At 41.0% G+C, this 14,678-nt stretch overlaps 1 protein-coding gene across 2 annotated transcripts in view; it reads left to right on the top strand.

The window, feature by feature from the left end:
• The window catches only part of wasf2 (WASP family member 2), a 36,952-nt gene that overhangs the window by 15,128 nt on the left and 7,146 nt on the right, over positions 1 to 14,678 (top strand). For both annotated transcript variants that reach the window (XM_059654403.1, XM_059654404.1), the window contains 5 exons: positions 1,951 to 2,113; positions 5,159 to 5,293; positions 6,982 to 7,135; positions 8,318 to 8,435; positions 13,816 to 13,946. In XM_059654403.1, the coding sequence (XP_059510386.1) occupies positions 1,981 to 2,113; positions 5,159 to 5,293; positions 6,982 to 7,135; positions 8,318 to 8,435; positions 13,816 to 13,946 (671 nt within the window). In that variant the 5' untranslated portion in view covers positions 1,951 to 1,980. The remainder of the gene's footprint in view (positions 1 to 1,950; positions 2,114 to 5,158; positions 5,294 to 6,981; positions 7,136 to 8,317; positions 8,436 to 13,815; positions 13,947 to 14,678) is intronic.

The raw sequence follows: 14,678 nt of genomic DNA, 5'->3' as shown, positions 1-14,678 counted from the left end.
AAGTTTCAATCAAAGTTAAACTCCACAGATATGAGATTTCTAGATGACACCATCGCTGTGGAGTAAGTATTGTAGCTGTCTCTGGATTTTATAATGCAAGAGTGAGTGTGTGGCTCTCGAAGTGCTCCATTTGTGGCTTCGACCTGAAGCATTCTTGTCTTGTTACCCCAGTTACAATTCACTGTTGCAGAAAATGGACATTAATGTGCAGAAGGGGAGTCTTATCAAATCCTACATGTAGTGTAGGAACAAATTTACTGCAGGTGCTGGAATATGACTACATGTTGTGAGCAATGAATTCAGTGAAATTCAAGCAATAACAACTGATATGTGACTAAAGGAGGCTAATTCCTATTTACAATAATTAACTCTGCATTTGAAATAAGGGAAGAAGCAATGACAAATAAATAATTGCTGCATGGAGCCAAGACTGCTCTCCAATTGACAAAGCCCAAGAATTCTGTGGAGAATTACCCAGGAAAAGAGTTAAATAATATTTAATTTTAAAATAGTGTGCAGGATACTGAAAAATTCACTTTTTTTCTGGTACAAAGTATAAATTTAAGGAAACAATCTGTCACACATGTCAGCGTTTTTGAAAAAGTTAAGATTTGAAATAATTGCTCCTGAGAACTACACGTAACACATTCTTTTTCAGTAGTAAGAGGTTTGGTTTTCTCTGTGATTGGCCAAAAAGAGACTGATCACCTATAAATCCTAATGCATTAGCCTTACCATTGGAACAGTTCTTCAACAGGATGGTTATTTCACAAACCTGACTACGCAGCAAGTTTTGAATAAATAGCTTGCTCTATCTGTGGGAAAAATTATGAAAAAGAATAGGAGCCATTTTAGAACTTCTGATTTTAAATATTAGAGACTTGAAGTAAGTTCTTAACCCTTTTGCTTCCCTTTCTCACCATTTTGTATGTTGAATTAATGGAAGCCAGAATAATACTTCCAAAATAAACAGTACAGAATATAGCAATTATCTCAAAGAAAAATTCTAAAATGGAGGTAACAAAGTATGGAGCTGGATGAACACGGCAGTATCTTAGCTACTTGGCCTGCTGTGTTCATCCAGCTCCACACTTTGTTATCTTGGATTCTCCAGCATCTGCAGTTCCCATTATCACTTCTAAAATGGAGATGAGGTTTCGTCAAAAGTTTGTTTTGTTGGGATAAAGTTGGAATGGAGACCAAGTGTGAAATATTTCTTTGATTTAAAATGCTTTAAAACAAAGAACAAGGAAGAAAAAAAATAATATAGCACAGGAACAGGCCATTCAACCCACCAAGCCTGCTCCAATTCCTAGTCCATATTTAGACCACCTTATTGCCCATCTGTGGTTTCTAACCCTCTGTTCGCCTTAAGGTCCATCAAGATGCACCTTAAGTGTTGCTAATACATCTGCTACCATCACTTCCACTGGGAGTGCATTCCAGGCAGTCTCCACCCTCTGTGGGGAAAAATTCTCCCCTAAACTTTTTTTTTTCCCCCCTTTTACCTTGAGCTGTGCGGTCTTTTAGTTTCCCTTTCCCACCCTGCGAGAGAGCCTGACTATCCAATCTACCTGTCTCTCATACTTTTGTAGACCTCTATCAAATCGCACCTCTGCTTCCATCTTTCCTGTGAAAACAATTTATTCAGCACTTCCTCATAAATCCCTCAACCAGCCAACAGCCTTCTGCACCCTGTCTAAAGTGCCCATGTCCTTCTGGTAGTGTGGCAATCAGAAATGCATGCAGTATTCCAAATGTGGTCTGACTGAAGTTTGTTACAACTGTAAGGTAACATAACTTGCCTATACTTTGCTTCTGACAACGTATTTTGCAGTAATATATTCAAAATTTGGGTTAGCTTTGATATGTCCTTTTTTAATATATTGTGATATTGAACAGTACTATGTTCAAAATTTTCACAATTATTTTTAACATTTAAATTTCTAGGTCTTATTTTGCATTCACTCATGAACCACAATGCCTTTAGTAACACGGAACCTTGAACCGAGGCATCTGTGCCGCCAGCCTCTGCCTAATAATGTTCAAAGTGAATTGGAATGCGTGACAAATATCACACTTGCCAATGTCATCAGACAACTTGGCAGCTTGAGTAAGTACTATTTAGCCTGTTTCTTAAATTTTTAGAGAGCTCATTTGCTAGATATGTAAAGCTTTGCTCGGAAGTTGTTATTGAGTCTCTGTCAGAATGCACCAAATTTAACCTGTTCATTTGCTATGACCTGCTACTCACTGGTAATCTCCATGAAATGTGAGACTGCAGTATTCAGTTGTCTATCAGCAAAAGGTCAAGTTTTATTTAATTTGCTGAAAACCTCTCATACGCTGCCTACTATAATGAAGGCGCTGAAGTATGATCACTGGATATTTCTTTCTTTCTTTCATTCATTCACAGGATGAGGACATCACTGGGTAGGCCACCCCTGATTGCCTAGAGGGCAGTTAGGAGTCAGCAACATTGCTGTGGATCTGGAGTCACGTGTAGGTCACTGCCAAAAGTTGATAGCTTTCTTCCCTTAAGGACTGTAAAGTGAACCAGATGGTTTTTTTCCAGCATTCAGCAATGGTATCGCCTGGCATTATTAGATTTTTAAATTCTAGATTTTTATTGAATTCAAAGTCCACTATCTGCTTTGGTCAGATTCCAGACTGGTTGCTGGAAAATTACCCGTCTCTCTGGATTAACAGTCTAGCGATAATACCACTGGGCATCACCTTCCCATTTGACTCTCTCCATAGCTTAGGATTTATGTGATGTGATTTGTTCTCTTTAGCATTGAAGTTAAAGGGCTTTTTTTTTGCTGACAATGCTGCTACGTCAGCGTGTTTGAACTGTCTTACTCATCAGTTTGCTTTTCCACTAAAGGGAAGTGCATCATAGGAAATAGTGCTACATCTGTTCTCCAACTCCAGAATGAAGGAAGTGTCTGTGATGATGCAGACACTTAGAAATCTGGCTGTCTGCCTCAAATGAAAACAGCTGTCAATTTAAGCTATTTTGTTTTCTCTACATTTAATGTCCCCTAAATTAAGCTATTTTTAGCCTTGTTAGAAAGAGAATACTTTATAACAATGCAAAGATAAAATCATCTGGATGGAAGTTTGAGCTGAGTTCACTTTAAATCTAATTCTTGCACAGTTATGGAATTTTTCTGAATAATGCCTTCCTTTTTTTCATTGTCTTTCATCTTGTAACCAGGACAGCACAATAAAATGTTTGCCTTTATAAACAATTCACCAATGAGTCTCTTCTTCCCCAGCCCCAAATACAGAACCATGAGTGCATTTTCCCTTTATTCTCATCCATAAGATATTTGAACCTGAAATTGTCATTTTTGCATTCAGAATATTCATTACGTTAATTTTGTACAGCTTGCCTCTGTCAGTCTTTGTTCACCTATTTTGTTTCTTAAAAATCAACTTTAGTTAGTCTGGTCAGTCAATATAGTCCAGAAACTGCTACCGGGAGTTTATAAGATAATAAAATGTGAGGCTGGATGAACACAGCAGGCCAAGCAGCATCTCAGGAGCACAAAAGCTCACGTTTCGGGCCTAGACCCTTCATCAGAGAGGGGGATGGGGAGAGGGAACTGGAATAAATAGGGAGAGAGGGGGAGGCGGACCGAAGATGGAGAGTAAAGAAGATAGGTGGAGAGAGTGTCGGTGGGGAGGTAGGGAGGGGATAGGTCGGTCCAGGGAAGACGGACAGGTCAAGGAGGTGGGATGAGGTTAGTAGGTAGCTGGGGGTGCGGCTTGGGGTGGGAGGAAGGGATGGGTGAGAGGAAGAACCGGTTAGGGAGGCAGAGACAGGTTGGACTGGTTTTGGGATGCAGTGGGTGGGGGGGAAGAGCTGGGCTGGTTGTGTGGTGCAGTGGGGGGAGGGGACGAACTGGGCTGGTTTAGGGATGCAGTAGGGGAAGGGGAGATTTTGAAACTGGTGAAGTCCACATTGATACCATATGGCTGCAGGGTTCCCAGGCGGAATATGAGTTGCTGTTCCTGCAACCTTCGGGTGGCATCATTGTGGCAGTGCAGGAGGCCCATGATGGACATGTCATCTAGAGAATGGGAGGGGGAGTGGAAATGGTTTGCGACTGGGAGGTGCAGTTGTTTGTTGCGAACTGAGCGGAGGTGTTCTGCAAAGCGGTCCCCAAGCCTCCGCTTGGTTTTCCCAATGTAGAGGAAGCCGCACCGGGTACAGTGGATGCAGTATACCACATTGGCAGATGTGCAGGTGAACCTCTGCTTAATGTGGAATGTCATCTTGGGGCCTGGGATGGGGGTGAGGGAGGTGGTGTGGGGACAGGTGTAGCATTTCCTGCGGTTGCAGGGGAAGGTGCCGGGTGTGGTGGGGTTGGAGGGCAGTGTGGAGCGAACAAGGGAGTCACGGAGAGAGTGGTCTCTCCGGAAAGCAGACAGGGGAGGGGATGGAAAAATGTCTTGGGTGGTGGGGTCGGATTGTAAATGGCGGAAGTGTCGGAGGATAATGCGTTGTATCCGGAGGTTGGTAGGGTGGTGTGTGAGAACGAGGGGGATCCTCTTGGGGCGGTTGTGGCGGGGGCGAGGTGTGAGGGATGTGTTGCGGGAAATACGGGAGACGCGGTCAAGGGCGTTCTCGATCACTGTGGGGGGAAAGTTGCGGTCCTTAAAGAACTGGGACATCTGGGATGTGCGGGAGTGGAATGTCTTATCGTGGGAGCAGATGCGGCGGAGGCGGAGGAATTGGGAATAGGGGATGGAATTTTTGCAGGAGTGTGGGTGGGAGGAGGTGTATTCTAGGTAGCTGTGGGAGTCGGTGGGCTTGAAATGGACATCAGTTACAAGCTGGTTGCCTGAGATGGAGACTGAGAGGTCCAGGAAGGTGAGGGATGTGCTGGAGATGGCCCAGGTGAACTGAAGGTTGGGGTGGAAGGTGTTGGTGAAGTGGATGAACTGTTCGAGCTCCTCTGGGGAGCAAGAGGCGGCGCCGATACAGTCATCAATGTACCGGAGGAAGAGGTGGGGTTTGAGGAGTTTATATACAGGCACACAGAAATAACTGAAGAAACCTGGTATTGCAGGATTTTAATCCTAGTATTTTTAAGTTTGTGATTTCATAATTTTTGACTATTAACCCATTGTCTTTATTTCTTATCAGGTAAATATGCCGAGGATATCTTTGGTGAACTATTTAGAGAAGCAGGTAGTTTTGCTCTTAGAGTAAACAGCCTTGGAGAACGGATTGACCGTTTGCAGGTTAAAGTAACCCAACTTGATCCCAAAGTTGAAGATGGTAAGAATGAATGATCAGGTGATGTTGTTTATGTTTATATACATGTAGATGTTGCTCTCTTGAAAAGTTGAGCTCATGTAAAACATCTGAGTACAGCTAACCTCTTCATTCTGTGTATTTTAGGCCTTTTGATGTCTTAATTTAGAAGCTCCTAAAATTATTTCCCCATTCTACCCACAGAGCTTCAATGTCTTTTTTGGTTTACTGCCTAGTAGCTTTTAAACTTTGGTCATTGACAGTTCACAGGCTTGAAACTAAGATTACAGAACAAGAAAAAAAAACCGTCGCTGGTAAAATTTCTCTGTTTTAGTGAACAGTTATTAGCCTGAAGAAAAATATTTCATTTAATGAATATTAAAAATAATATTCATGCTATCATTGACATGCTTATGAGCATACCCTGATATCTTGTATTTTTCTTTTATAGTCAGATGAAAAGTAATTTTTAATCCTGTTGTTAATTTAATACATGGTAGTTGAGGAAATACTTTTATTCATTGTTTAGCACACTTTAAATAAACTTTGAGTTTGTGAGGCAGACTGATAGTGGTCAGCACAGCAATTTTTCTTCAGGCACTCATTTTCAGTATTGAGCATTCTGTATCAAAATACAGTCCAAATTAAAACCATAAGCTAGTGCTATTCCAGATGCTTACATCAACTCACTGCAACAGTGCAGGATGCCCTGGACAGAAGTAGAAATAAAACAAAGTTGATGTGGAAAGCAACAGTAATGGTTCAAAGGATCTTTCCTAAACTGGATAAGCATATGGATAATGATGGGATAGTGTAGGGGGAGGGGCTTAGATTAGTTCACAAGTCGGTGCAATATAGAGGGCCGAAGGGCCTGTTCTGCGCTGTATTGTTCTATGTTCTGTGTTCTAAAGTTGTTGCAGACAGGCCGGAACTGTGCACCAAATGATAATCACTATATCTGCTTTTGGCTTTCTTTGTGGATAAGGTATGTAATGTTTGGTGCTTGTCATACACTAGTTTTTAAAAGGTAAAAATAAATTAGGAAGTACCATTTGGGGCTGTAATCTGTTGACCATGTGGAAGTGAAGGGGAAAATTTTTGCATCACCTGCATATGTGTAGGAGGAGCTGAAATCCTAGCAGAACAATTGAGTCAGAGATCTACACAGGCGGCCCTGTGGCCCATTGCATCCACACCAGTCAAAAAAAATCACATGACTTCTGCAAACAAGAATTTAGAACATATGTCTTTTACTGAACCCATGGAATCTAAAAGGTGTAGAACAAACATCAAGTTTTTTAAAGTACAAAATATGTAATAGGACTGGAAGAAGATATTAAAATGACACTTCCTAATGGCTACATGTATAAACCAAATTCACTAGAGTGCTGATTCAGTCTGGGACAGTCCAGCTGATCTTGTTTGAGATGATGGGTGCTGCAGTTGGCCTTGATATCCCTTAGCTAGACAAATAAAGTAGCAATCTGGAGTTTGTTCCTGATTGAAATCTGAGGGAAAAATAAGCGTGTCAAGATGTAAAATAATTTTATAGCCATCATTCCTCAAGTTGAACAGCTGAGAGAGCTTTGTCCGTTAAGCATATTACAGAAGGTGTCAGTAGAGGCTGCACTTGTGAAAATGTCAGATGAAGAATTGTACAGGCCAGTGTGGGAACAATTAAACATTTGAGATAATCTGTACTTTTGTTTTAGTTTCACTGCAAGCAATCAACCTGAGGAAAGCTTTCAAAAGCTCCACGAAGCAGGATCAGCAGTTGTTCTGCCGGTCATCTCTGCCTATCCCTATTGATGATACATACAATACGTGTGACAAGCCACCACCCCTTCATATCCTAACTCCGTACAGGTGGGCGATGCTAACCATCGAGATATAAGTAAGGTCATATTAGCAACCCGTGAGCCGCTACTATGGAAGTCCTAGCAAGAAAAATTGAGTTTTTGATAACTTTGTGAGCCATCTTTGTATTCTATCAGGGGACTTTGTTTTCAATGATGTGGGCAAAAATGTTCCTTAATTTAATTCTGCTTGCCCCATACCCTTAGTGCTTATGACACAGTTCTCAATGTACAGGATGAGCACACTTTTGATAAGATCTTAGATGTAGCGAGAATACGGTACATCACAGAATTTTACTAATTTTCAACATTTTAATTTTAAAAGAACACATGATGGCTTCAAATAAGTTGCATGATACTTCAAAGCAGAATTCTAAGTGATTCAGGTTATTACAGCTAAAAGGATAATTTCTGGTCATTTGAGAACCGTTATTTATGGTCTGTTGCCTGAAATGTCGACATTGGAATCTGAGTTTTGCAAATCACCTGCAGCCTTGGTCTTTTGGGAAGCTATTCAGCCAATTTTCCTTTATGTCCTTGGATGTAGAATGACCTATTATAATCTCCTCTTTGCAGTCATTTAAAGAAGCCCAGGGCATTCAAATTTAATTCATGCAAATCTCACTATGGACCAGAATTTGACTGGCAATGTGGAACAGCTTGTTTCATCCTCCCAGATATCCCAGAATTATTGAATTAATTGTCATGGAGGTAAATATAGCAACCAGTTTGTGCATACAGGTTGTCAGCTTGCCAACGGAGTAGTCAGTTTAACAGCTGTCTGAGGTAAATGCTGCAGAACAGCTTTAGCCAGGATACCAAGCTTGCCTTTGTCTTTCACCATGGTCTTTAAAGTGACCCAAGCAGGCTGATGAGGCTTGGGATCAATATATGACTGAAACAATTACATCTCCAAGACAAACAGACCTTTTGTGGTCTGTTGAAATGAAACATGGCTGCTCAAGCTTTTGTCTGATCGGAGGTAGTAAGAACTGTTGATGCTGGAGTCAGATGCAGTGTGGAGCTGGGGGAGCACAGCAGGTCAGGCAGCATTAGAGCAGCAGGAAAGTCGGACACTTTGCGTCAGATCCTTCTTCAGAACAAATCAAAAAAATTCATATCTTATCCTAATTGCTTTGTCTTTACAAGTTACTATCATTACTTTTGTAATCTTTTGATTTCCTTGTTACAGAGAGGATGGGAAAGACAGTCTTAAGTTTTACACTGATCCTTCCTATTTCTTTGATCTCTGGAAAGAAAAAATGCTGCAAGATACCAAGGAAATAATGAAGGAAAAGAGGAAACACCGGGTACTGTTTTAATTTTTCATTCTTGAATAATAGTGAATGTCTAATTTAGAACTGAAATTTCATGATTCACTTGAATTGCTCTTGTAACGTTTTTGTTTTGGTGTATCTTACCTTGACAAGTTGGTGGTGCCAATTAAAAATGATGGCAACTTCACAGTCTAAGCTGCTGAATTTATAATACAATGGCAGGTATAAACTACATGCAGAATCTGTCAATAGGCAGTGACTAGCGTTGTATCGTAAAGAAACAATTTTCAGTTTAGCTTGTAAGCAGTGAGCTCAATGCTATTGCCTTTAAAATCCAGAGTGCAGGCAATTATGCTGAGAGCCTCTATTGTCAGTTAATTAGCTCTGGCTGTCTGCTAGTGTTAATAGAACAGTGCTATTTGTAGTAATTTTGTTATGAAGACAAATGTCTTCAAGAAAGATGTATTTTAAAAGAAAGGAAAAGTCACTCGGTATTGTCAGTATTAGTGGGGCAAGGAGGAGTTTCTGAAAGTCCAGAAGCGAAAGGTGCAAACTGAAGTTTGTACTAAACTTTATATTCACTTTGTAAATCTGAGACTTTTGCAGTCTAACTCAACATATGGCTAATGGTATATGAAACAATTGCATCAGAGTCAAATTTGACTCTAAGATTAGGAACAGCTGACAGCAAAAGAAGAGCTAACGAGTACTCCTTTCATACAACAGACACCTTCTCTAACTTCGCTTGTATCCCTTAGAAAATATCTTCAATATGTTTAGTCTCTGATCTGCCTATTTTTCTATTTCATGTATTACTAGCGCATTCTAGTTTAGGGGACCTGGTTCATATCTTATTCGAATTGTATTTATCTCAGGGCCCTGTAAGCAGAAGTAGCCTTAATCGTTCTTAGGACCTCAAACAGCAGATCTCATGAGGCCAAAGTTTTGGATTGTGCACTAATTAGTAATGTGGTAAATTTATCAATTTTCTGTTTAGGTTCTACAAGTGTGTGCAGTACTTTGCACTGTGACCCTATAAAAATTTAGAATAGGTGTGTACTTTAGTTGAAGATCTAAGTTTTAAATTGCAAAGTGCTGCATTTAAAAATGCCAGTCAGATTGGTTAAATCTTGCAAGATTTGCTAAAGTCCATGCTGAGTAAAGCATGTTCTAGCTGAAGTTGCTGGAGATGAAAAATGACAATTCCTGTTTTGACACTGGAAAATGGATCAGCTGCCTTGTGCTTTGGAACGGGGCTGGGGGGTAGAATTATTGTGTATAGAGTTCAAATAGCAGTCTAAAGGGCTGTTTAATTGTTTGAAGCGTGGTAATTTGGGCCGGTATGCAGTGAACTCTTAAGTAAAAGTGAGTAGTTAATGATTACCAAACATTTCAATGTGTGAATTGTTTACAAAACTGGTGTACGGAATGTACAGTCGTGACTTCTGTTCTGTATATCTTGTCGTCAAAGTATTAACGAATAGACACAAAATTACAACAGAGATACTGATAGAGTAGCTGAACCAAACTATAGTAAGTGCATTTCAGTTTGGTTAAATGAGGTCATCCACTTTTACCTTAAATGAAAGAATGGGATACTTAAATAAGGAAAAGCTAGAAATTGTGGAGTTCCAAAGAATGTTGGATGGAGGTTTTGTGTTATGATTGGAGCTGATGGTCTGACAAGTCAGATGTCAGGATGAGACCTAGCTTCATAGATGTTTTTCAATGTAATTTAGTGTGATGGTCATTTACTGAAACAGTCACGTAAGGCTGCAGAGTTTCTGGAACAGCAGAACAGAAATCTGTTACACGAAGTGGTTAGCACTCCTGCCTCAGCGCCAGGGACCCGGTTTGATTCCTGCCTTGCATGACTGTCTGTGTGGACTTTGCGTATTCTCCCCATGTCTGCTGGGTGCTCCTGTTTCCACTCAGTCCAGAGATGTGCAAGTTAAGGCATATTGGCCTTGCTAAATTGCCCATAGTGTACATGGATGTGTAGATTAGGTAGGTTACAGGAGAAGGATCCAGGGATGAGTGTGGAGGGGATGTTCTTCAGAGGATCGGTGTGGACTTGTTGGACCACAGGGCCTATTTCCACATTATAGGTGTTTTATGAATGCCTCATACCTGATTTTAGCTTAGGAAATCTAAACTCTTGTTATTTTATACCAAAACAAGCAAATGACCTTCATTGTTTACCCCACTTGTCTTAAATCACCAGAATTTTTTAAAAAAGTCACCTTTCTATTAACACTTGAGGTGGCCTGTTTCTCCAACGTAGATTAGGCCACTGTTCTGGAAGGAATGTTTGTGGGTTTTTTAACCCCCTAACAAAAGTAACCACAAGTCACTATGTTAAAACCAACAGCCTCAATGATATTTTATACTACATTTAAATCACTCCCCTCTGAGTTGGTCGATTCAGGAACACGTTTAGATTCTCAGCAAGAATAGAAAATCTAAATGATGGAATGCCCACCTTTATGTCTAGAGGATCAAAATAGAACCTGACGAGTCAGTTTCAGTAGTACAGATTCTCGGTTAGATCAGACTTGGAGTTTTCAGTACTGTGCCAAGGTTTACCAGAACAATTTAACCTTTGTATTATAACTGAGAGAGATTACACAAACACAGTAATATTCTGTGGAATTTAAAAAAGGTGATTTCAAAGTTTGCATGATATTATGGGAAGGAAAACTGCTGACTGGAGAGCTTAGGACATGGACCCGGCTCTAATTTTAAAACTTTTAGGAAGAAACCATTCCGGGTATCGAATGGTAGAAGTTTGAAGTTCTCTTTCACAAATGATATTGATGCAAGATTGATAAAAGATTTCCAATATCAAATTAATAATCAAAGTGCATCAGGGTATTGGGCATAATTAAATAATGGACTTGGGTCACAAATAGCCAAATAGGTTAGACATCTAAAGGCTGCCTCCTTTGCTGCATCCCTACTCTGGTCTCGTGTTTTCTTTTAACAGTTGCTGGTAATAATAGGCATTCATAATGACTGTCAACACAAGAATAGTATCATAGTAAGAACACAGCTTGTCCACTTCTTCAGTACGTTGCAACCTGAAATAAAAAGTTAGGAAAAGTTATTCTGAGTTCTGAGTTAGGAAGCATGGACTGGGAGCAGTTGTTCCATGGTAAGGGAACTATAGACATGTGGAGACGGTTTAAGGAACAGTTGTTGGGAGTGATGAGTAAATATGTCCCTCTGAGACAGGCAAGAAGGGGTAAGATTAAGGAACCTTGGATGACGAGAGCGGTGGAGCTTCTAGTGAAAAGGAAGAAGGTAGCTTACATAAGGTGGAGGAAGCTAGGGTCAAGTTCAGCTAGAGAGGATTACATGCAGGCAAGGAAGGAGCTCAAAAATGGTCTGAGGAGAGCCAGGAGGGGGCACGAGAAAGGCTTGGCAGAAGGAATCCGGGAAAACACAAAGGCATTTTACACTTACGTGAGGAATAAGAGAATGGTCAAAGAAAGAGTAGGGCCGATCAGGGATAGCATAGGGAACTTGTGTGTGGAGCCTGAGGAGGTAGGGGAAGCCCTAAATGAGTTTTTTGCTTCTGTCTTTACGAAAGAAACCAACTTTGTAGTGAATGAAACCTTTGAAGAGCAGGTGTGCATGCTGGAATGGATAGAGATAGACGAAGCTGATGTGCTTAAAATTTTGTCAAACATTAAGATTGACAAGTCGCCAGGCCCGGATCAGATTTGTCCTCGGCTGCTTTGGGAAGCGAGAAATGCAATTGCTTCGCCACTTGCGAAGATCTTTGCATCCTCGCTCTCCACTGGAGTCGTACCTGAGGACTGGAGAGAGGCAAATGTAATTCCTCTCTTCAAGAAAGGAAATAGGGAAATCCCCGGCAATTATAGACCGGTAAGTCTCACGTCTGTCGTCTGCAAGGTGTTAGAAAGGATTCTGAGGGATAAGATTTATGACCATCTGGAAGAGCATGGCTTGATCAAATACAGTCAACACGGCTTTGTGAGGGGTAGGTCATGCCTTACAAACCTTATCGAGTTTTTTGAGGATGTGACTAGAAAGGTTGAGGGTCGAGCTGTGGATGTGGTGTATATGGACTTCAGTAAGGCATTTGATAAGGTTCCCCATGGTAGGCTCATTCAGAAGGTCAGGAGGAATGGGATACAGGGGAACTTAGCTGCTTGGATACAGAATTGGCTGACCAACAGAAGACAGCGAGTGGTAGTAGAAGGAAAATATTCTGCCTGGAAGTCAGTGGTGAGTGGAGTTCCACAGGGCTCTGTCCTTGGGCCTCTACTGTTTGTAATTTTTATTAATGACTTGGACAAGGGAATTGAAGGATGGGTCAGCAAGTTTGCAGACGACACAAAGGTCGGAGGTGTCGTTGACAGTGTAGAGGGCTGTTGTAGGCTGCAGCGGGACATTGACAGGATGCAGAGATGGGCCGAGAGGTGGCAGATGGAGTTCAACCTGGATAAATGCGAGGTGATGCATTTTGGAAGGTCGAATTTGAAAGCTGAGTACAGGATTAAGGATAGGATTCTTGGCAGCGTGGAGGAACAGAGGGATCTTGGTGTGCAGATACATAGATCCCTTAAAATGGCCACCCAAGTGGACAGGGTTGTTAAGAAAGCATATGGTGTTTTGGCTTTCATTAACAGGGGGATTGAGTTTAAGAGTCGTGAGATCTTGTTGCAGCTCTATAAAACTTTGGTTAGACCGCACTTGGAATACTGCGTCCAGTTCTGGGCGCCCTATTATAGGAAAGATGTGGATGCTTTGGAGAGGGTTCAGAGGAGGTTTACGAGGATGCTGCCTGGACTGGAGGGCTTATCTTATGAAGAGAGGTTGACTGAGCTCGGTCTCTTTTCATTGGAGAAAAGGAGGAGGAGAGGGGACCTAATTGAGGTATACAAGATAATGAGAGGCATAGATAGAGTTGATAGCCAGAGACTATTTCCCAGGGCAGAAATGGCTAGCACGAGGGGTCATAGTTTTAAGCTGGTTGGTGGAAAGTATAGAGGGGATGTCAGAGGCAGGTTCTTTACGCAGAGAGTTGTGAGAGCATGGAATGCGTTGCCAGCAGCAGTTGTGGAAGCAAGGTCATTGGGGTCATTTAAGAGACTGCTGGACATGTATATGGTCACAGAAATTTGAGGGTGCATACATGAGGATCAATGGTCGGCACAACATTGTGGGCTGAAGGGCCTGTTCTGTGCTGTACTGTTCTATGTTCTATGTTCTAAAAACACCCCACACTGTAAATACTGTGATTAGGCAGAAATTGTGGAGAGAAAAATATTTCGAGTGAATAAACCTGTCAGAACTGTGTGAATGTACGTGAGATTGGAATTTAATTTTTGTAAGGTTTTACACAACATCAAAATACATCTGTTGCTATTCTGACTTTCTCTAGAAAGAAAAAAGGGATGTTTCGAATAGAGGAAATTTGAATCCACGGAAAATTAGGACCAGAAAGGAAGAATGGGAGAGGTTGAAAATGGGCAAGGAATTTGTGGAAGTGAAGTCTGCCGCAGAAGAAACTGGGTAAGTTTTTTGCCATATTGAAAGAGTCTACTGTTTGGACAAACAGTGCAACAGTAATTACCTTGACTTCTTGATTTTTATAATATATACAAATAAAAATTTGGTGTCAGAGATTCTCAAATGAATATAGTTTGTACAATATTGAATTTTACAAGGGTTAATATTAGAGTACACAGGTGAAGCAGTACACCCCAAATACTGAAATAATTTATTCAGTGTGTAGGTATTTTTAATGAAACAATGGAAAGCTTTTTTGTTTTAAATGTCACAATTTTGTCCCTGACCTTACATTTTCAAAAATGTACAAGCTCCATAAGCAGGAGCAAGAACAAAACCAATTCAGACAATTATTAAGTCTAATTGCAGGAAAAAGCATTTTTGGTGCCAGTGATCCATCTTGTAGGCTTGATTGCTATAGCGGGACCATTTCAGTCTTCATACAAAAAAAACTTGCTTCATGTAATTGCTCTGCAAAAGACTTAATTCAAACTAGTTGATGTGCTGTAGACAGGTGAAATGGGCAGACAGATGACTGATTCAGTTAAGTGTAGAACAAATCCAACCCAGCCAGTTACCATCCCATTAGTCCACTAGCCATGTGCAAGTGATGGAATGTTGTCACTCATGCTTATTTACTCACACTCCTCCTGACACTGTTTTGGGTCCTGTCGGTTTCTGACCTCGCCCCAAACAATTGATAAAAGAACTGATTTCAAGAGGTCAGAGATAATG

This window comes from Stegostoma tigrinum, chromosome 24 (assembly GCF_030684315.1).
Source record: "Stegostoma tigrinum isolate sSteTig4 chromosome 24, sSteTig4.hap1, whole genome shotgun sequence".
Lineage (NCBI taxonomy): Eukaryota > Metazoa > Chordata > Chondrichthyes > Orectolobiformes > Stegostomatidae > Stegostoma > Stegostoma tigrinum.
This window is presented reverse-complemented; position numbering and strand designations above follow the sequence as displayed.